The sequence below is a fragment of the Scyliorhinus canicula genome, chromosome 10, assembly GCF_902713615.1.
Source record: "Scyliorhinus canicula chromosome 10, sScyCan1.1, whole genome shotgun sequence".
NCBI classification, from domain to species: Eukaryota; Metazoa; Chordata; class Chondrichthyes; order Carcharhiniformes; family Scyliorhinidae; genus Scyliorhinus; species Scyliorhinus canicula.
This window is the reverse complement of record NC_052155.1, coordinates 86,202,013-86,225,342: the sequence shown is the minus strand read 5'-3', so window position 1 is coordinate 86,225,342 and position 23,330 is coordinate 86,202,013. Positions and strand designations below refer to the sequence as shown.

Here is a 23,330-nt window from a genome sequence, read left to right as displayed (position 1 = left end):
TCATCAATGACCTCCCTTCCATCACAAGGTCAGAAGTGGGGATATTTGCAGATGACTGCACGTTGTTCAGTACCATTCGTGAGTCATCAGAAAATGAAGCAGTCCATGTCCAAATGAAGCATGACCTGTATAATATTCAGGCTTAGACTGGCAAGTTACATTTGCGCCACAGAAGTGTGAGGTAATGACCATCTCCTACAAGGCAGGATTTAACCATCACCCCTTGACATTCAATGGCATTACCATTACTGAATCCCCACAATCAACATCCCGGGAGTTTATCAGAAACTGAACTGGACTAGCCATATTAATGCTGTGGCTACCAGAGCAGATCAAAGGTTAGGAATCATATGGCGAATAACTCATCTCCTGACCCCCAAAAGTCTGTCCTCCGTATAAGGCACAAGGCATATACAAGAATCTACAAGGCACAAGTCAGGAGCGTAATGGAATACTTTCCACTTGCCTGAATGAGTGCAGCTCCAACAACACTCCAGAAGCTCAACACCATCCAGAACAAAGCAGCCCGCTTGATTGCTGCTCCTTCCACATTCAATCCCTCCACCACTGATGGACAGTGGCAGCTGTGTGTACCATCTACAAGATTCACTGCAGTATTTCGGCAAGGTTCCTGAGGCAACACCTTCCAAACCCACAACCACTACCATCTAGAAGGATAACAGCAGCAGATACCTGGGAACCCCACCACCTGGTGTCTTTCACCACGTATCAAGTCATTCACCACTCCAACTTGGAAATATATTGCCGTTCCTTCACTGTCACTGGATCAAAATTCTGGAATTCCAGCGGTTCAAGAAGGCAGCTCACCACCACTTTCTGAAGGGAAACTAGGGACAGGCAATAAATGTTGGCCTAGCCAGCTGCACCCACATCCTGTTAAGTATTATTTGTTTTAAATGTTATGTCAACAGACATGAGAGGCAAAGATTTCTGAAACTACTGTCTACAGTTCAACACATTCCATTGCTTTTTCTGGTTACCCTGTACAGGAATTCTTGTCTGTTCAAAGGAACTGATATGTTGAATAATATGTATTGCATGTTCTTAAAATAATTAAGGTTGAACTTTTCACAATAATATTGTTTGCATTTACACCAGTGTAGAGGACACATGTTGACCTGATATTTGGTTCATCGACTAAAATTAAGGAAGCACTATGAACCTGATGATATCTGGGCATAAAATAAATTAAAGGCATTTTGTCACATATCATACTTGTGGAAAAAGTGTCTTTTCATGGGTCCAAGGGGTCTAATATTGGGTTAGTTTGTTAATAATTTGAAAAGTACACATTTGAAATACACACTCAAATCTGACATTTGGGTGATAGGGGTTTTGTAAAAAGCATTCTTTGGGTCGGCTGATCTACTAGTTTTTTTTTAACTTTGCTGAAGATTCCTAGAAACCCAAAACAGCAGAGGAAGGGACTACAATGGGAAAAAGAATTCCCATTGCCCCTTTAATCCTACTCAGAAGCTGCCTGCCCCACTCCACATACTGTGTTCAGCTTCACGAGGGACCACTAGACGACAATCTTAGCACAAGAGCACTAAGATCACTACAACCCTCAACTGACCCCCCTAGCTGAGATCAATCAACTCAGCACTGATTAGGTGCAGAACCGAGGCTCTTACTGGTCTGTAGAGTTCAGTTATTCACCAGTTTCACCAGTTTCAACAGCTTAGCTATTTTCAGAGTTGTACTAATTTCCTATCATGAGACAATGAGCCAAAAATTGTTTACCATGACATCCACCATTGCAGCAAACTTAAGTAGACACTTTAACTCACATTTGACTACATTTGCATGGCAGGGGGTGAGACATGACATGGTCAGGTGTGGAGGAAGGGGCCATCTGGGATGGACTAGGTATAGGGTGGAATTAAGGGAGCGGGAGTTAAGTGGGGAAGATTACGGATGGTAGAGGGGTAAGGTTGGTAACGTGGAACGTCCGGGGACTGAATGGGCCGGTTGAAAGGTTACGAGTGTTCACGCACCTCAGGAGCTTGAAAGTGGGGGTGGTCTTTCTGCAGGAGATGAACCTCTGTGTGAAGGACCAGCTTAGGTTCAGGAAGGGGTGGGTTGGGTAGGTTTCTCACGTGGGGTTTGATTTGAAATCGAGGGGAGTGGCGATTTTAATGAGCAAAAAAATGGGATTTGTCAATGTGAAGGAAGTGAGGAATCTGGTTGGGAGATATGTGATTGTGAGTGGGGTATTGGAAGGGGCACCAGTGATATTGGTAAATGTGTATACCCCAAATTGGGATGATGTGGGTTTTATGAGGGGGTTGCTGGCCACGCAACAGTTGATCATGGGAGGAGATTTTAACTGTGTCCTGAGCCCAGGGTGGATAGGTCGAGCCCCAGGTCGATGGGTAGGGTACAAATGGTGAGGGAGCTGGGGGGGGGGGGGGGGGGGGGGTTTATGGAGAGGATGGGTATGGTGAACCCATGGCATTTTCAGAACCCGGGGGGGAGTATTCCTTCTTTTCACACATCTATCAGGTGTATTTGAGGATTGATTACTTTGCAGTGAGTGGGAGATTGTGGTTGGGGTGGAGGGGGCAGTGTATGCAGGGATAGCTATCTTGTACCATGCGCCCCACTGGCTGGAGATTTGGTTTCGATGCCAGGGTGAAGGTTTGACTCGGGGTTGTTGGCGGATGGAGGTTTTTGTGATAAGGTGCGGGCGGGTGATTAAGAAGTACGTGGAGTTGAATCAGAATGGGGAGATGTCGGCGGACATTTTTTGGGAAGCACTGAAGGCAGTAGTCCGGGGGGGAAATTATGTTGTTTAAGGCTCGTGGTGCGAGGGAAAGGAGGGAGAAACATGACCGTCTAGTGAGCGAGATAGTGGAGATGGACAGAGAATATTCGAGGGTGCCCACCGTAGAGGGATTGGTGAGGAGGAAAAAGTTGCAGGGGCAGTTTGACAGGCTGACAACGGGGAGGGCGGTAGGGCAACTGCGTAGGGCAAGAGAGATGCAATATGAGTATGGGGAGAAGGCGAGCTGCATGCTGGCGCATCAGCTGCAGAGGCAGGCTGCGTCCAGGGAAATATTGAAGATACGGACTGGGGCTGGGCATGCGGTGTCAGAGCCAGCGAAGATAATCGAGGCGTAAAGGGAGCACTACCAGGGACTTTACAAGGTGGACCTGGGGGAAGAGGAGGGGGACATGGGGCGGTTTCTGGACGAGTTGGAATTTCCCCAGGTGGAGGAAGCAAAGATGCAGACGTTGGAGGAGCCCCTGGGGCTGATAGAGATGTTGAATAGTATTGGGGTATGAAGTCGGGGAGGCCCCTGGGCCAGATGGGTACCTGGTGGAATTTTATTAGGAATTCATGACGGACTCGGCACCACATCTGTTACGGGCGTTTAATGAAGCACTGGAGAAGGGGGAGTTGCCAAAGGCAATGACGCAGGCAGCAATCTCTCTAAGCTCCAAAAAAAGTGGAAGGACCCGGTGGAATGTGGGTCATATAGGCCCATATCACTACTGACCACGAATGTGAAAGTATTGGCTAAGTTGTTGGTGGATGGAGGACTGTGTCCCGGGGGTGTTGCAGAAGATCAAACAGACGTCGTGAAGGACAGGCAGCTCGCAAATAAAATAAGAAGGTTGTTGAATGTGGTGATTAATCTGTCGGGGGCTCTTGTACTGGAGGTGGTGGTGTACCATGGACGTACAGAAGGCATTTGATCGGATGGAGTGGTGATACTTGTTTGCGGTTTTGGGAAGGTTTGGGGTTGGGCCGAGATCTGCGGCATGGGTGCGGTTTCTGTATGTGGCATCAAGGGCGAGGGTGAGGACGAATGATATGAGCTCACAAAGCTTTGACTGACACAGGGGTACGAAGCAGGGATGCCCGTTGTTGCCGTTGCTGTTGGGGATGACCCTGCTACAGAGGCAGGAGCACCAGTGGGGGTTGAGTTGCTGAACTTGCTTCATTATTATTGGGCAGCGAATGTGGACAAGTTGCAGCGGTGGTGGGAAGGAGAAGGGGTACAGTGAGTTAGGATGGAGGAGGAATCTTGTAAGGGGTCTAGCTTGAGGGCAATAGTGACGGCAGCGTTGCCAATGGCTTCCGAGTAGGTATTCAGAGAGCCCGGTGGTGCAATCCACGGTGAAGACATGAAATCAGCTGAGGAGGCATTTTAGGATGATCACATTATATATTAATGATTTGGACCAGGGAACTAAATGTATGCTCTCCAAATTTGCAGATGATACAAAGTTGGGTGGGAGGGTGAACTGTGGGCAGGATGTAGAGATGATTCAGCAGGATTTGGACATGCTGAGTGAGTGGGAACATGCATGGCAGATGCAGTATTATGTGGATAACTGTGAGGATATCTGCTTTGGTAGCAAAAATAGGAAAGCAGATTATTATTTGAATGGGTGTAAATTAAGAGAGGTAAATACTTAATGAGACCGTAGTACCCTCGTGCATCAGTCACTGAAAGTAAGTACGCATGTACGGCAGGCAGTAAAGGCACATGGTGTGTTGGCCTTCATAGTGAGAGGATCTGAGTATAGGAATAAAGATGTTTTACTGCAATTGTATAGGGCATTTGTGAGGCCACACCTGGTGTATTGTGTACAGTTTTGGTGTCCTTATCTGAGGAAGGATGTTCTTGATATGGGGAGAGTGCAGCAAAGGTTTACCAGGCAGATTCCTCGGATGGTGGGGCTGTCATATGAGGAGTTCAGAAGAGTGGGGGGATCACATAGAAATTTACAAAATTCTAACAGGATTAGACAGGGTAGATTCAGAAAGAAAGTTCCCGATGGTGGGGGAGTCCAGAACTAGGGGTCATAGATTGAGGATAAGGGGTAAACCGCTTAGGACTGTGAGGCAAAACTTCTTCACCCAGAGAGTGGTGAATCTGTGGAATTTGCTACCACAGAAAGTAGTTGAGGCCAAAACGTTGTGTAATTTCAAGAAGGAATTAGATATAGCTCTTGGGGCTAAAGGGATCAAGGGATGTGGGGGGAAAGCGGGATCAGGGTATTGTACTTGATGATCAGCCATAATCATAATTAGAGAGTGGGATAGCTTGATCTTGGTTTCGGACAATGCTCAGCACAACATCGAGGGCCAAATGGCCTGTTCTGTGCTGTACTGTCCCATGCTCTATAATGAATGGCAGAGCAGGCTCAAATGGGTGAAAGGCCTCCTCCTGCTTCTATTTTCAATGTTCTATGTTTCTACCAACTCTACATGTGACTCAAAACTCCCTGACACCACCCAACAATGCAACAAGAGCCATACTCTAACCAGTTGTCATAGAGAAAATCCATGTTCTAAAATTATGGTTCTACTGCCTGCATCACTTGGAGGGAGCTTTCCAGTATATCTGAGGCATCTCCAAATTCATCATGGTCTGTTGGCTCTTCCACAATTGGTTCTCTTGAAGGTGTTGCTCTTGCCATATTTTGTAAGGGCCTTAGGGGGAGGAGGAGGGGAAAGCGAAGAAATATCTGGAATCCTTTTGCTCTGGAAGACCTATCCATGAACAACTAATCAGACACTAGTTCTCCTAAAATCATCCCCACATCACTGCTGCTCCACAATTCCCCATCTGTCCATTTCTCCACTATGGACCATTATAGCTACAACTTCACCAAAGTCCTGGAATGAAAGTCACCACACAAAAAAAATCCAAAGCAACATTATCCCACAACAGTTCAAATGTTATTGAGCTCTTCTCGCTTGTGCTTTCCCATCATCTTTCTTGAGGGTGCCTTTGCCTAGTCTGGTGCTTCTACAGTAACCAGGGATTGCTGGTGAATGACTTTTTTGGATGATCCCCCTGGGCAGCACCTCAGCAATCCGAGTAATCTGCTGGAGTACAGATTGCCTGCTGTGAGATTTCTGGTATTGTCGCCATGATGCCAGTAGTTTGATGCCCCGTAACCTTGAATACTGTATTATTCATTTTCGGATTGCAATCCTTTTGAATATCTCGGTCAAACCTGCCTTCAGCACCATTTCAGGAAGTTTGTCCCAAAACATTTTCCTCACATCACTTCTATTCCTCTTGCCCAATATTTTTAACCTGTGCACTCATGTTCTTCTTGTACTCCTGAGAGAGAACAGTTTCTTATTAGGTAAAGATAGAGTTGCCGTAGTCCCAGATGACCATATGCTGCTTTCCCTTTGAGGGGGAGAGCTGACTGGTGATGATTTAATCTGAGAATCATCACACCTCAGGCGCAAGGTTGAGAAGGCGAAGCCTTCATGAATAACCTCAGCCGCTAAGGGAATTAAACACGCGTTGTTGGTCTCGCTCCGCATCACAAACCAACCGTCCAGCCAACTGAGCTCACCATTTACCTGTTCAAACTCCTTATAATGTTGAATATCTCTATCAAGTCTCCTCCCAGCCTTCTTTTCTTTGGGGAAAACAGACCCAACCTTTCCAATCTATCCTCAGAGCTACAATTGTTTGTGAGTGGCTTCCACCTGTGCTGCATTGGAAGCTAGGAAATCAGAGGCTGAATCATGATTGACTTTGCATTGGTTGTCGTCTCAACATACATACCGAACTGACATAGTGGACCTATCATTTCAACTTACTCCTGCCCTGCAGAACTGATCTTTTCCTAGCTCGAATCTAATTTTTCTCCCCTTATCTACTACATCTATGACTCTTCGAATGTCCTCTGTCACTTTAGTTTCAAATTTTTTGTCCTTCCACCACTTCATGATGGATGTCCAATCTCTCTACAGCCCCATTCCCCACCAGGATGGCCTGAGGACTGTCTTCTTCTTCCTTGAAAGGAGATCCACCTAATCTCCTTCACCACCACCCTCCTCCACATGGCTTTGCGTGTTCACTCATTGAACAACCTCTCTTTTAACTTATCTCAGATCTTCCAAATAAAAGGTGTTGCTGTTGATACCCATATAGATCTGAGCTGTGCCCGTCTTTTATGGGGTATATTGAACATCCTTGTTCCAGTTCTACTTGCACCTCCTCCCTCAACCTTTTTTCTAATACTTTGATGCTGTTTCCTGCTCTTGCCCAGAGTTGGATATTTTTAACAACTTTGCTTCAAATTTCCACCCTTTTCTCACTGTCACCTGGTCTATCTCTGACTCTTCTCTTCCTTGAATCACTTCGCAGCGCATTACATTTGCCACTTGACACTAATCCTACCAACCGACCTATGTCCTTTTTGAGTTTGACATTATCCTCCTCACACTTGACAACACTTCCAAATTTTGTATCATCGTCAAATTTTGAAATTGTGCCCTGTACACCAAGGTCTAGGTCATTAATATATATCAGGAAAAGCAGGCATCCCAATAGTAATGCATGGGAACCCCTTTATAAATCTTCCTCTAGTCTGAAAAACATCCATTAACTCTGTTTCCTGACACTCACACACTTTTGCATCCAAGTTGCTACTGTACCTTTTATTCCATAAGCTATGAACTTTTCTCACCTTGGTTAGTTGTATGGATCTTTATTAAATGCATTTTGGAAGTCCACATATACCACATCAACAACATCACCCTCATCAAACCTCCATTACCTGTTTGAAAATCTCCAGTATCTGGGTTTTCTTAAATTTAAAGTACCCAATTCTTTTTTTTCAACTAAAGGGCAATTTTGCCTGGCCAATCCACCTACCCTGCATATCTTTGGGTTGTGGTGGTGAGGCCCATGCAGACACAGGAAAAATGTGCAAACTCTGCACACAGTAACCCACGGCTCAGATCAAACCGAGGTGCCTGGCATGTCTGGTGCCACCTGGGCATCTTGGCACTTACAGCTTGGCAGTGCCAAGATGCCAGGCTGACATTGTGCAACGCCGAGATTGGGCCTGGGGTTGCCCTGCACATGAGATGGGATGTGGGGCTTGGTGATCCCCTTATCGGTGAATTGGGGTGTTCGGAAGTCTGGGGGGTTGCATGGGCGGGGGGGAGGGGGGGGGTAGCAAGATCGGCACACCATTTTGTGAAAGGAGTTCCACTTGCCAGAGCTCCTCAATGCAGGAAACTTAGCTGAGTGCGGCCTCACTCAGGGGTGGGTGGGAGGGGGGGGGGGGGGGGGGGGGAGAAGAGAGAGAACGCTTGAACGCTTTCCTGCTGGGGCACTAAAAAGAGAGTGCCGTTCTACATGCACTGGGAATTCCCTCTGACACCGCTAATTCCACCCAGAACAGATTATGTTTTTAGGTACATCGCGCTTATCATTTCGAGTCACTTCCCCATCATTAATGTTAAACTGACTGGCCCATCCTGGGCATACTTTTACACATCTTTGAACAAGAGTGTAACATTTGCAATTCTCCAGTCCCCAGGCATCACCCTTGAGTCAAAGGAAGGTGGAAAATTAAGGCCAGTATCTCTTCAATTTCTACTCTTGCTTCCCTTAGTGTCCTTAGTCACCTGGCCCTGTAGGAACTTTAATTCCATTCCAATCACTCATTTTTTCCATCTGTACCATATGATTCTGATAATGCAACCTTCCATACCAACATTTCTATTGTGTCTTCCTTTTTCCTCAACTGGTGATTCCTCCCACCATGTTTAAAATGACTTTTGACTGTGTCCAACACGGTTGCACAGTGGTTAGCACTGTTGCTTCTCAGCTTCAGGGTCCCAGGTTCGATTCCCAGCTTGGGTCACAGTTTGTGCGGTGCCTGCACGTTCTCCCTGGGTGCTCCGGTTTCCTCCCACAGTCCAGGTTAGGTGGATTGGCCATGCTAAATGGCCCTTTGTGTCCAAAAAGGTTAGGTGGTGTTACAGGGTTAGGGTGGAGGTGTGGGCTTAAGTAGGATGCTCTTTTCAGGGGCCGGTGCAGACTCAATGGCCCGAATGGCCTCCTTCAGCACTGTAAATTATATAATTATTTCAATGATTACCCCTTTCCTTCCCTCCCAGAACCACAATCTTCCCCTTGGCCATACACCCTGCTAGTCTTTGTATTTGAAGGATCATCCTCCACCATTTCCGCCACCTTCAGTGTAATGCCACCATCAAACACATCTTCCTCTTCCCTTTTAGCATTACCAAAGGACCATTCCCTCCACAATACCTTGGTCCACTCCCTAATCAACCCCAACACCTAATTCCCTTCCTACAGCACCTTTCCGTGCAAGTACGTGTGTCACGACCAGGTAAAAGGCATTTCCTTAAAGTAGTCTCTAAAGTCGTCTGTGTATGTGTGTTTGTATCACCCCGTTTAATTTACAAGTGTTTAAAAGTAGCCAAGTAGACTTAAAGAAGACAAAGGTTAATTTATTATCAAATTTATTATCAAACAGTTACGCTGAAAGTTAAGTGATAGAGTTATTAACTAAAATACAGATACAAAGATTAAATGCAGATAAAGAAAAAGAGATACTTAAAGATTTCAAATCAGTCTCTGTGAGATATCATTGCAGGCCAGTTGCTGGTATTCCTTTTTTCTGAAGTCAAGGGGTTGAAACCGGAGATTAGCTTCAGGAGCCGCGATGCCTTTAGAGCAAGTCCTGGGAGTGAATGAAGGCTCCTGTTTTCACCTTTACAATACTGCAGTTGGTGGTTCTTGGTAGCCTGATTTAGTACAGAGTCTGATAGCTCTATCTCAAAACCTTCCTTAGTCTCTCCATGATGATAAGCAGTTTCTGTTTCAAGGTGTCTCACGATGTTCAAGATGGTTCTCTCTTCCGGTCTTTTTCCTATCAAATCCAAGATGGTTGCTCTAAAACTGTGAATAATGCTTCCGTATTGGGTACTGGGCATTCAGCCAGCCTTTCCCCTAGCTGGGTTCTTTCTTTAGCTTGCCATTAAGATTCCTATCACATTATTGGCTTTGTTCTGAAAGAACACCAGCAAGTGGAAGGATCTTATTTACACTGTGGAACACTCCTTGAATTCCAAACTTTTTTGTTCTTCGTCGTCCATGGTTATGTGGGTGTCGCTGGCTGGGCCAGCATTTATTCCCCATCCCTAATTGCTCTTGAGGGGACAGTTAAGAGTCAACCACATTGCTGGATTCACATGTAGGCCAGACAGGGTAAGGATGGCAGATTTCCTTCCTTAAAGGACATTAGTGAACCAGATGGGGTTTTCTGACAATTGACATTGGTTTCATGGTCAGCTTTAGACTTTTTAAAAATAAATTTAGAGTATCCAATTCACTTTTTCCAATTAAGGGGCAATTTAGCGTGGTCAATCCACCTATCCTGCACATCTTTTTTGGGTTGTGGGAGTGAAACCCACACAAAGACAGGGAGAATGTGCAAACTCCAAACAGACAGTGACCCAGAGCCGGGATCGAACCTGGGACCTCGGCGCCGTGAGGCAACCGTGCTAACCACTAGCACCATTGTGCTGCCCAGCTTTGGAGTTTTAATTCAAGATTATTTTTATTGAATTCAAATTCCACCATCTACCGAGGCAGGATTTGAACCTGGGTCCCCAGAGCATTACTTTGGGTCTATAATCCTATTGTTATAATCTTAACAATTTCTGTTCCTATACTTCCTTCTATAATTAGAGGAGATCTACTATTTAGTTTTGAGAAATATACGGTACTCCTTTGGAGTCAGCAGCTTGGTTCTCTGCCTAGTTCCCACAAAATTGCAATTCGTATACTATAAATTTGTTCCTGGATCCTAGATTTCTATCTCTGGCAACCTCATATTTGATTTTAAATATCTTAAGCAATAACATTTAAACACATATTGTATAGATACAAAACATGGGCAGTAATATGTTGGAGGGATTGCTCTTAATCATCTTTCCTGCAGCGCTCGCAGGGAACTTCACAAATGGAAAAGCTGTGCTGCTAAAATTTTCTCACTATGAGCATTCTCTTGGAAATGTTGAATTTCAGAATCATCCCTATAAACTTTTCCAGCGTTGACTTATGGCAATATTTAACAAGTGCCCGTCTTTTAGTTGCTGTAAAAGTAACCTTGCAAAAAGAATTACAGCAGCTATTATGCTCTGCATATCTTCGGCCTAAATATGTCATCACTTTCTCACTAAGAAAATGGGGCAAGAGAATGTGAGGGAAAAATATAAAAGTCACAGCGCTGCATTCTAACTTAATTTCAAGTGCATGGTTCAACACAAATTGGTCAGTGGTCATGCAACAATTGGTAGCTTTTATGTATGTTGAAATATCGATGTTCAGCTCCAGTCTGTTCAGTGTCCAGTCTCAGCCACAATTTTTCTACAAGGTGATGTTGAGCACAGGGCTGAGAAGAAAATGTGGTGTAATTCCGTAAAACCATTCCTCGTGCTCCACATTTTGTAGTGGTTAAACGAGGCACAGTAGGGGGTGGCATGTGGCACAGTGGTTAGCACTGGGTGGTTCTCCCCGTGTCTGCGTGGGTTTCACCCCCACACCCCAAAAATGTGCAGGTTAGGTGGACTGGCCATGCTAAATTGCCCCTTAATTGGAAAATGAAATGAAATGAAAATCGCTTATTGTCACAAGTAGGCTTCAAATGAAGTTACTGTGAAAAGGCCCTAGTCGCCACATTCCGGCGCCTGTTCGGGGAGGCTGGTACTCTAAATTTATATTTTTTAAAAGAGGCACAGTTAGTGGACTGGAAAGATTCTCAGTTTTCAGATTAAATTACTGCAGGATACATAGTCTTTAATTTCGCTAAAAGCAAAATGCTGCGGATGTTGGAAATCTGAAATAAAAACAGAAACTGCTGTAAAACTAGTTGAGCTCTTCCAGCATGTTCTGCTCTCTCTTTAATTAATAACCCAGTTAAACAAAACAAACAGATATAGATACATATAGTGACCACTTGGTGGAGCAGTCTGGTCATAAGCCTTGCCACCATTGTGGACGTGTTCACGAGTAATGGTCTGTAGTTTCTTACAAAAATAAACCAAAAAGAAAATCATTCAATATCCTGTCTTTTATTACTTCAACTGGAAATTATAGTACCATACGTGTCAAAATATCAAAACTGAAAGAAAAATTAAACCTCTTTACTACAAGCAAACTCTGTTAGGTGTATCACATTTTAGAAACTGTACACTAATTTTTAGTTGACTTTTGTGCTTATATTGAAAATTGGAGCAGCAGGCCATTCAGCCCTTGATGTGCTTGTTAGGTGAATTGCACTTCCTGAATTCTCCCTCAGAGTGCCCGAACAGGTGCTGGGGTGTGGCGACTCGGGGATTTTCACAGTAACTTCATTGCAGTGTTAATGTAAGCCTGCTTGTGACACTAATAAAGCTTATTTATTTAGAGCCTTTAACATAAAGAAATTCCCCAAGGTGCTGCAAAAGACATGTGAGAAATAAGCCACAAAGGAAGAGTTTACAAGGTGTGACTGCATTGTCCAAATAAATATGTTTTGCAGAGCCTTGGAGTTTCAAAGACGAGTACTGAAATGGCTTAAGGCTCTACTGTCACTGATGAGATGAGAGTGTGGGTGCTGAGAGGGACAGAGTCAGAGGAACAAGTTATTCTGAACAGGATGTAGGGCTGTTGGGTGAAGAAAAGCTGCAGAGAGATTTATAGAATATCTGCAATTGGAATGTAATGTGTGGGGAGATGAGTGTAGACCAACAAGGTTACAAATGCTGGACGAAACAGAATACACTTGGAAGTACTGAATAAATCGGCTCTTACGGAGGGTGGGACATCAACACTAATTCAGAGATTAGAGACTATTATTATTGCCTCTTCCACTATGTCCATTAGAGCATTGGTGTAATGCACTCCCTCAAGTTTATTTTTTGTGTTGAAGCAGTAAATGCTCGCACAGTTGTGAAGTTACATACTGTTTGGATGATTCTTCTGGAGTTGTAACTTAGTAATAAAAATTGTAGTCTAACATCAGGTAAAATCTTCACATGAGAGTTTATCATTATATTTCCTGAATTATACATTCAGATACAATGCAAAGTAAATACATGTTTCAATTGTTCCACTTTCGCGCGTGCCACTTCGGGCCAGGGAGGGCGTTGAAGTTTCTAGAATAAGTTACCTAACCAAGGACTGAATGGGAAAAACAGCAAGTCCACTGGGAACTGGCTTCTCTTAATAGCACATCACATGATTGGTCCTTGAAAAGGAAAGCACCACAAAATCTGGTGTTTGTCCTGCACATACCTGCATTACATAGCGATTTGTTTAGAAGTCTCTAATGCTAATTTGCGTTGATTAATTGCTAGAAGGCAGTGATTTATTTTCGTCAATACTCGAACTTCTTAACGTTTTCTCCCTTAAACTGCCTTTGCGTTGATATGATTATATATATAATGTATATATGAAGAGGCTCTCAGTCACGGCGAAATGCCAGTACTGGGACTGTCAATAATCTCCCCTCACAGCGCCTGAGGGTGGACTATCCGCTCGAGCTGGTGCCAACCGCTCGGACTAGGCAGGGCTTCGGCGCGTGGGCGGGTCCGATGATAGCCCCGCCCCCGTTCATGCAGATCAACCCTTGAATGAATGACGCGCGCGGGCGGCGGGTATAAAGTCCCGCCAGCGGCGCGGGGCTGGTCAATAGCTCGGTACAAACTCCAGCTGCTTTGCTTGCATTTCCTTCAAAGCCTGTGGCGGAGCCCTCCCGTAAGACCAGCCCCTTCATGAGTAACCTGTACAACTTGGATTCACGCTGCGTCTCGCCATGTTTCCCCATGTTTCCCCTCGAACCGGCTAATTTCTACGAGGGAGTCAGCGGCGGAGCCAAGCCGAACCGGGGCATGTGCGAGGAAAGAGCCAACCTGGCTGATTTGAACCCGGCAGGTGATATCTACGACGACGAGACTGCCATTGATTTCAGCCCCTATGTGGTGGAGCCGGTGTCAGGCTCTCAGCTGGAGCTCTACGGTGACGACTTGTTGGCAGATCTGTTCGCCAACACCAACAAACCGGACAAATCTCAGCCCGAGTATGGCTATCTTCCTGCTGCAGCCAGTCAGATGATGACCTCGGTCACTGGCGTACCTGCCTCAACAGGTTCAGAGAGGGACCTTTTCACTGCCCAGCTGCAGAACAGCTACGATCAACGCCTGGACTTATCCAAAGTGGTGGTTAAAGAGGAAAGAAACGAAAACATGGAAACTTCACTGCACACTCAGATTGCAGCCTGCGCACAGACAACCGTGCACTTACCCACAGGCCAGCCTACCCCTCCCACCAGCCCAGAGCCCAGCTCTGCAAATTCCCACGGTAGATCGACACCTGGCAAGGAAAAATCCAAGAAAGCCATAGACCGACAGAGCTCCGAGTACCGGCAGAGGAGGGAGAGGAATAACATCGCCGTGAGAAAGAGCAGAGATAAAGCTAAACAGCGCAACGTAGAGATGCAGCAGAAAATGATGGAACTCAATGCTGAAAACGATCGCTTGCATAAAAAAATCGAGCAGTTGTCGAGGGAACTTGCGATTATGAGGAACTTTTTTGACCAACAACCTAACGCAGCATCGTTTCTCAGTGCAAATCCAGACTGTCGGTGACTGTAAAACAAAGTATAAAAAGAAAAACATTTAATAAACCCTGATACCTCAACCAAAGAATCAATAATTTTTTTTTAGCAAGTACTGTGAACTTTAGAAATGCGTAAATTTTTCTGGCCTTGGGAATTCTGAACTCCTGAAACTTGTTGCAGACTGCCTTAAAAACTTTGCCATAGCAACAAAGGCGGAACGTTCCTTAAATTATTTTTTTTATAATTCTAATTTTCTATACTCTATGCATTAATGCAGCTAAGGTACATTTATATGTCACGATTATGAACTTTATATTTTTCATTTTAGTCACTGGTTGGTAGCGCATGATTGACGTTTGTTTTATATTAACTGTATTTCGTTTTATGAAAAGAATTATTAAATACGTCAATATTTCTATTTGTACGGTGTATTTGTTCAATACCTGTGTCTTCTGCAGGGTTGGGCAGTGTCAAACAAAAAGGTGAATGGAAAATTTTCAGATGGCACGATATCGTGTGCTGAGTCATTCTGAGATTAAGAAAGCACGTGAATACGTAACTCTCACCCAGTTCCAGTTTTAACCACTTGCCATACCGGAATGTATTAACAAAGTTCAAGCTTTACAGAAGCTCATTAACCACCTGATTAGAATTTAATAACCCTGTAGTTCTGTTTAATCCTATAATGTATATTTATGCTACAAGCTGGTGTCGTTCAGAAAATGCATTTGAAATAATTCAAATTCGCTTTAAAAGTGACTATTTTAATTCGAGCACAATCAAAATTTAACAGCACAACATAAATCACGATCTTTACATAGTAAGTTTCCTCTCAAAATCAACACAAAGGGCGTCTGACATCCTCAGCTTCAAATCATCAAAATGCTGTCAGGAGCTTTCACTATATCTTAGGCAATGCAGTATATTTCAGTTATTTTGTATGGAGTTTGGGTTCATCTTGAAAGTTGATGACTTAGTTCTGCAATAATATGGCTGGCAGAGCAAGGAAGGCTATTTAAGTTGTTAGATTTTTAAAAACACAGCCCTTTATTGTCATTGCAAACTATCTGACTTTATAAAAATTAAAATTGATAACCATTTTTGCGCAAATGGGTGAGGAATATTCATGTCAAAAGAAAATTGGTGTTGGGAATATAATTTAAGGTATCTAGAATCAGGCAGCATTTGACATTCCGCATTAAATGCAGTTTTAAACACCCTCTGCTTCAACAATGTGTCACCGCTCTTACCTCAAATAAACTCCATCTCCAAGAATGTAACGCTTTCACATGACCTTGCAAATACTGCTTATGGTTATTAAGAACTCCAATAAGACATCAAGCTCATTTCATATCAATCCTCTTGAAACTAGATTTCATGTGTTCTGGATTTGAAGCTAGGTCAAAAACTGAAAGGCTAAAAGTACAATTTACAACTAATAACCTATAATCATTTCCAACCTAGAACATTTGTGAAATGAAACAAAAGGCTCGAGAATTTTTTGTGCACAGAAATTAAGCTTGGGGAGAAAAAAATTCTAAGTAGAAGAAAAAAAACCGCCTTTGGATACATGTACCTTTATAATAGCCCAGTTCACGCCGTTCCTTAGTCCACCTGCTGCTAAAAGTCTCATTCATGCATTAACTATCCTCCAGATTTGATAATTTCAATCTTCTCCTGGCTGGCCTCCTATTTTGGACCCTTCACAAACTTGAGCTCACCAAAACTCTGCTGCCATATCCAAACTCCCACCGAGTCCCATGCACCTACCTCCTCTGTGTTCGCTGACTGACATTGGCTGCCAATTCACCAACACCTCAATTGAAAATCATCCTTATGGCCTTTGAATTTGTGTTGAACCCTTTTGCCCACTGTGCTGGGTAAGATTTTGCATGCAAAGAAGATTGTCAGGAACTCAAGGTTTCAAGATCATCCACTGCATCCAGAATCATCTCCAGCTATCTCAACTTTCTTTCCACTAGACTCAGATGTGCTGAGATGAGAGAGAGGTTGATGAAGTACAATGCCCCCTCAATTAATCACTTTCATGATGTGAAGGAACTTCAACACAACAGCCAAAGAAACAAGAATGGGCCAGTGCGTTAAGTTATCCAATGTAGATCTTCCCAGTACACCCGCAAGGGGGGGGGGGGGGGGGCAGCACTAAAGGGGCTGCCGTTCAATCAAGCCCGACATAAATTCCGCTACCTGGGGATCCAAATAGCCCATGACTGGAAAGGGATCCACAAATGGAACCTCACCAGCCTGACGGAGGAAGTTAAAAAGGACCTGCAAAGATGGAACACACTCCCGCTCTCCCTCGCGGGGAGAGTTCAGACGATCAAAATGAACGTACTGCCCAGGTTCCTCTTCCTGTTTAGATCCATTCCGATCTACATCCCCAAGGCCTTTTTCAAAGCGCTGGACAAACTCATCATGGCGTTCGTATGGGGGGGTAAAAATGCTAGGATCCCAAAGAAGGTCTTACAAAAAACAAAAACCAGGGGAGGGCTAGCCCTCCCGAATCTACAATTCTACCACTGGGCAGCAACAGCCGAGCGAGTAAGGGGATGGATCCAGGAGCCAGAGGCTGGGTGGGTGCGTGCGGAGGAGGCCTCCTGCATGGGAACCTCCCTCCAGGCCCTCGCCACGGCAGCACTCCCATCCCCACCCAAAAAACACTCCAGCAGCCCAGTGGTGACAGCCACCCTCCAATCCTGGAACCAACTGCGGCAGCAACTTGGCCTGACCAAAATGTCGAACAGGGCTCCCATCTGCAACAACCATAGGTTCACACCAGCACTGACTGACGCCACCTTCAAAAGGTGGAGGCAGGACGGGGGGACACTGACAGTCAGGGACCTATACACGGACGACAGGATCGCAACACTGGACGAACTGACAGAGAAATTTCAGCTAGCTGGGGGGAACGAGCTACGGTACCTGCAGCTCAAAAACTTCCTACGAAAGGAGACAAGGACGTACCCACAACCGCCACGACAGACACTACTGGAAGACCTACTGGACGCAAGTATCCTAGAGAAAGGGAACTGTAGTGACATGTATGACCGACTGGTAGATAGGGACGACACCGTACTGGACGCAACAAGAAGGAAATGGGAGGACGACCTGGGGATGGAGATAGGGTGGGGACTCTGGAGCGAAGCACTGCATAGGGTCAACTCCACCTCCACGTGCGCAAGGCTCAGCCTGACGCAACTAAAAGTGGTACATAGAGCCCACTTAACAAGAACCCGTATGAGTAGGTTCTTCCCGGAGGTGGAAGACAGATGTGAACGGTGCCAAAGAGGCCCGGCCAACCACGCCCACATGTTCTGGTCTTGCCCCAGACTCGTGGAGTACTGGACAGCCTTCTTCGAGGTTATGTCCAAAGTGGTGGGAGTGAGGGTGGAGCCATGCCCGATAGTGGCGGTCTTCGGGGTTTCAGAACAGCCAGATCTATTCCTGGGGAGGAGGGCGGACGCCCTTGCCTTTGCGTCCCTGATCGCCCGCCGTAGAATCCTGTTTGGCTGGCGGTCAGCAGCACCGCCCAGAGCTGCGGACTGGCTGTCCGACCTCTCGGAATCTCTCCAAATGGAGAAAATCAAATTTGCCATCCGAGGGTCGGACGACGGCTTCCACAGAACGTGGGAGCCATTCATGCAACTGTTCCGGGACCTATTTGTGGCCAATGTACAAGAGGAAGAATAGTCGGGGGAAGGTAGCGGGAGGGGGGGGGGCTACAGGTTCGGTACGGGGGTTCGATGGCTAGCTAAGGCCCAAAACCAAACTAAATAAACATGTTGAGGGGGGGGGGGGGGGGGGGGGGCGGGCGCAGTTACTACTACGAAGATGCTTACCTGTAAATATGTATGTTAATTTTTGCGTGTTTGTTTGTTTTTTTTTGTTCTTTTTCTCTCCTAACAATTTGTAATTTGTTCAATATAAAATATGAAAACTGAATAAAAACATTTATTAAAAAAAAGTTATCCAATGTATTTTAGTGCATTAATACACTGACAACAGTCTCAGGGCATGGATTCTGCTCCTCCAATGAACGTGGCTATCTTGAATGATAGAGGGTTAATGTGCTGGTTTCACTTGTCACATTATAGAATCCCTACAGTGCAGGAGGCCATTTAGCCCATTGAGACTGCACCAACTCTCTGAAAGAGCACCCTACCTTTAAAAAAAAATAAATTTAGAGTACCCAATTTTTTTTTCAATTAAGGGGAAATTTAGCATGGCCAATCCACCTACTCTGCACATCTTTGGGCTGTGGGGGTGAAACCCACACAGACACGGGGAGAATGTGCAAACTCCACACGGACAGTGACCCAGGGCCGGGATTCAAACCCAGGTTCCTCAGTGCCGCAATCCCAGTGCTAACCACTGCACCACGTGCCGCCCCTAGAGCACCCCTCGGCCCACTCCCCTGCCCTATCCCCGTAACCCTATCTAACCTTTGACCTAGCCAATTCACCGAACCTGCACATCTTTTGGACACGGGAGGAAACTGGAGCACCCGGAGGAAACACACAGACATGGGGAGAATGTGCAAACGCCACACAGTCGGTCACCCAAGATCAAAATCGATCTCGGGTCCCAGAAGCTGTGAGGCAGCAGTGCTAACCACTGCATCACCATGCCGCTATGGAGTCATGCAATAGCTGGCTAAGACTGAGAACAAGTACTACCATCCTCAGTTTCTTAGTTGGATGCAACAGGAATCTAAGGAGACTTGGGAAATAATTTAAAGAATGAAAAAGATTTGATATCGATTCTTCTTGGACACCAGCTATTTTTCAGGTGAAAACTAATATTTGATCCCTTTTAGTTTATAACAAATAGCTGAGATTCAGAGTAAAACAACTGGCACATTTGAATTATGCTTTACTAATGCAGTATAGTCATTTCATTAATTTTTTTAAATCCTCAAAGTCATAAATATAAATTTTTAAATAACTCAACACATCAGATTTCCAAAATAATTGTTTTAATTACAACACATAATTTATAAATATTTAATGCAATAATTATTTCACATATTATAAAATTTCAAAAATACAGTTTTGTCACCATCATTGCTACAACAATTGCTGATGGTCGAGAATTTCACAATCACTGAGACTGGGCTATCATGATAGCAGCCTGATTTCTTCTAGTCCAATCCAGCTTGCTGGCTGATTTGTTACTGAGCGGACATAGCAGCTGAGAGGCCCCAACTCCTGGCCAAGTACACTGTTCATCTCATAGCCCTGGCACGGTATCATATAATAAAACAAATATTATAAAGAACATTTTGAATCCAAAAGATAAGTTATAAAAGTGAAACATCTTTACAGTTAGGTAATGAAAACTTTTCACGTGCCATATAATATAATAGGCAAGTGTGACTGAATATTTTCACAGCACTATAGTTTAAAACCATATTTAATTGCGTAATATAATTTTTATTTACTCTACTTTTATGAAATATCCTTTACATCTAAAATTAATTCTTCAACAATAAATATAACAAAACACATTTTCCATCTGTGTCCTTGAAATATTCACAATGCTGCATACTAACACCTCAGCTTTACATCACAGATACATACAGCCTTTCAATAGTCTTTTCCAAAAGATCTGAGAAATCATAATTTTTCACTATAGGAGTTCTTAATTATTACAGAATGAATTTTGATTCATTCAAATACCCAGATAATGTAACACATTATTATATGTTGGATTCTTTTTGGAAAAGTTTATTGACTTTATTCAATATAATATAGATCAAGCCTTAATTTCTTACAAAAGTCAACACTTCTTAAAATCAATTGCAGAAAACTAAGCAGAATGTGGAACCCAGAGTTTGAAATGTACCAGTCTGAACAATTTAATTAATCAGATTTTTCATTATAATAATTACCAGTTTATAAGTTCATGCATTTCTGCTGTGGGGCATTCATAGTTGGGAATCATCTCTGCATACCCAGTTATCAATTAAGAGAGAGGTAGATAGGAATTTAAAAGTTGCTGTTGGTTTATAACCATAATAGTAAACATCAGTAGCAATGCGGACAAGAGGGTAATAACAAAGTAAAGATTATGCACTTCACTAGGGGCAGAAATAATAAAAAATGTTGGTCATTATTCCATTTGTCAATTGAATAGAATCCTCCTCATTTGCATTCCTCAGAACATAGATGTTACATTCTGATATCTAGGGTCAAAGAGGTTGTAATTCATTATCTTCAGCTGGTGGGATTTCCCAGCGCCTGAAGAATGAGTGGCAAATGCATCCATGACAATATAGCCTTACCTGCAGCTATTTAACCTTCAGTGGGGTGTTAAATGGCTGAGGGTGAGGTGTCCACCCCCACTTGGGAGGAAATCCTGCCTTAGAGAGCTGTTAGCCATCTGTAAGTGCCAGCAGTTCCAGGTGGCTACTGCTTGACCATCGCCAGTCCCTGTAGAACAAGAGGAAATGATACCAGCCTGGATGCAAGTCCTGGCAACAGTGGACTCAGCGAGGGGAGTAAGGGGCTTGAGGGTTTGGGTTTCTGAGGGTTTGGGTTTCAGAGGCTTGGGGGAGGGTTAAAGGGAGGTATGACTTGGGAAGGAAGGTGCCAATGATGGGCCCAAATGAGGAACCCTCCCCATTCCCTTGCTGAAGCTGCCAAGTTACCTGTTTGGCACAGGGCTACCCCTTCTGCAAGTAAAATTGTGATGGGGGAAGGATGAGGCTCTTAAGTAGCCACTTAAGGGCCTCAATAGGTGCATGACAAATGGGCCACCGGATGCCCCCACTACACCACTGAAAAAGGGACACAGGTCAGGAATGAACAAGTAGGCAGCAGCAGGCCACATGCTGCATGAGACTCCTGCCTTTGAAGCCGTTGTTGGTGACCTTAAAATTCCAACTAATATGTTAACAAGTAATCCAAGTGCTGCAACATTAAATATTAAATGTGCAGCCGATGAACAATAAATAGGATTGTTTCTAGTTTGAGAAATTAAAAAGTGTTAGTTCTAGAAAACGGACTTACGTGAATGATGCCCCCGGCGGGTAGGGAGGTGGAGGTAGTGGTGGCAATGGACGCCGAGAAGGCCTTTGACCGGGTGGAGTGGGACTATCTATGGGAGGTGCTCGGACGGTTTGGGTTCGGGGAGGGATTGGTGGATTGGATCAAATTATTATATCAGGCCCCGAGGGCCAGCGTCAGGACTAACAGAGAAGTGTCGGAGTACTTTAGGTTGTACCGAGGGACCAGACAGGGCTGCCCGCTCTCCCCGCTGCTGTTTGCGCTGGCCATAGAGCCGCTGGCGATTGCGCTGAGAGCCGAAGAGGGATGGAAGGGGATGGTGAGGGGCGGGGTAGAACATAGGGTCTCTCTTTACGCAGACGACCTGCTCCTGTACGTGTCGGACCCAGTGGCTGGGATGGGAAGTATACTGGGAATGCTGAGGATGTTCGGCCAGTTCTCAGGATACAAATTAAATATGGCCAAGAGTGAAATGTTTGTGGTACAGGCAAGGGGCCAGGAGAACAGATTAAGAGGGCTACCATTTAGGCTGGTTGAGGAAAATTTCCGGTATTTGGGAATCCAGGTGGCACGAGACTGGGGCAGGCTGCACAAGTTAAATTTGGCCAGGGTGGTGGAGCAAATGAAGGGAGAGTTTCGGAGATGGGATGCACACCCGCTGTTGCTGGCAGGGAGGGTGCAGACTGTAAAGATGACAATCCTCCCTAGATTTCTGTTTATTTTTCAGTGCCTCCCGATCTTTATCCCACAGTCCTTCTTCAAAAGAGTTAACAGGATGATCATGAGCTTTGTCTGGGCGGGAAAATCCCCGCGGGTGAAGAAGGCGATGTTGGAGAGGAACCGCAGCGAGGGAGGGCTGGCTTTGCCGAGTCTGATTAATTATTACTGGGCGGCCAACATCACTATGATAAGGAAGTGGATGGTGGGTACGGGTCTATCTGGGAGCGGGTGGAGGCGGATTCGTGCAGGGGCTCCAGCTTGGCAGCTCTGGTCACGGCTCCTCTACCGCTGCCGGCGGCCAAGTACACCACCAGCCCGGTAGTGGTGGCGACCCTGCAGATATGGTGCCAGTGGAGGAGGCATGTAGGGGAGACGGGGGCGTCGGTTTGGGCGCCAATCTGCGACAACCATCGGTTTGCCCCCGGGAGTATGGATGGGGGGTTCCGTGTATGGCGGCGGGCGGGGGTGGGAAGGGTGGGTGATATGTTCCTGGAAGGGAGCTTTGCGAGTTTGAGGAGCTTGGAGGAGAAATTTGGGTTGGTAAGGGGAAATGATTTTAGGTACCTACAGTTGCGGGACTTTGTTCGTAGGCAGGTCCCATCTTTCCCACGCCTCCCGCCAATGGGGATCCTGGACAGAATAGTCTCTAGGGGGGAAGAAGGGGAGGGTAGATTCTCGGGTATTTATAAGGTGCTCATGAGGGAGGAAGGGTCCCAGACAGAGGAACTGAAACTTAAATGGGAGGAGGAGCTAGGCGGGGAAATGGAGGACGGGCTGTGGGCAGAGGCCCTGAGTAGGGTAAATTCGACCGCGACATGTGCTAGGCTCGGGCTGATTCAATTTAAGGTCGTTCACCGGGCCCATATGACGGTGGCTCGGATGAGCAAATTCTTTGGGATAGAGGACAAATGCGCTAGGTGCGCGGGAGGACCAGCGAACCACGTTCACATGTTTTGGGCATGCCCTAAGCTGAGGGGGTACTGGGAGGGATTTGCGGGGACCATGTCCCGGGTGCTAAAAACAAGGGTGGTGATGAGTCCAGGGGTGGCAATTTTTGGGGTTTCAGAAGACCCGGGAGTTCAGGGGGAGAGAGAGGCCGATGTTTTGGCCTTTGCTTCCCTGATAGTCCGGCGACGAATACTATTAGCG

The 23,330-nt window shown here is 45.3% G+C and overlaps 2 protein-coding genes across 8 annotated transcripts in view; one reads left to right on the top strand and one right to left on the bottom strand.

Annotated features, from left to right (window-relative positions):
- Positions 1–13,489: 13,489 nt before the first annotated feature.
- cebpd (CCAAT enhancer binding protein delta) lies at positions 13,490–14,849 on the top strand. Its single transcript, XM_038809303.1, has one exon. It carries the CDS (start codon positions 13,589–13,591, stop codon positions 14,459–14,461), a length of 873 nt encoding a protein of 290 aa, XP_038665231.1. The 5' UTR covers positions 13,490–13,588; the 3' UTR covers positions 14,462–14,849.
- Positions 14,850–19,412: 4,563 nt separating this feature from the next.
- spidr (scaffold protein involved in DNA repair) overlaps positions 19,413–23,330 on the bottom strand; it is a 417,755-nt gene continuing 413,837 nt past the window's right edge. For all 7 annotated transcript variants that reach the window (XM_038809295.1, XM_038809300.1, XM_038809296.1 and 4 more), the window contains one exon: positions 19,413–19,691. In XM_038809295.1, coding sequence (XP_038665223.1) covers positions 19,572–19,691 — 120 coding nt within the window. In that variant the 3' untranslated portion in view covers positions 19,413–19,571. The remainder of the gene's footprint in view (positions 19,692–23,330) is intronic.

Excerpts from the sequence above, each read along its gene's own strand:
- cebpd (XM_038809303.1), top strand. The coding sequence starts at position 13,589 with ATGAGTAACCTGTACAACTTGGATTCACGCTGCGTCTCGCCATGTTTC.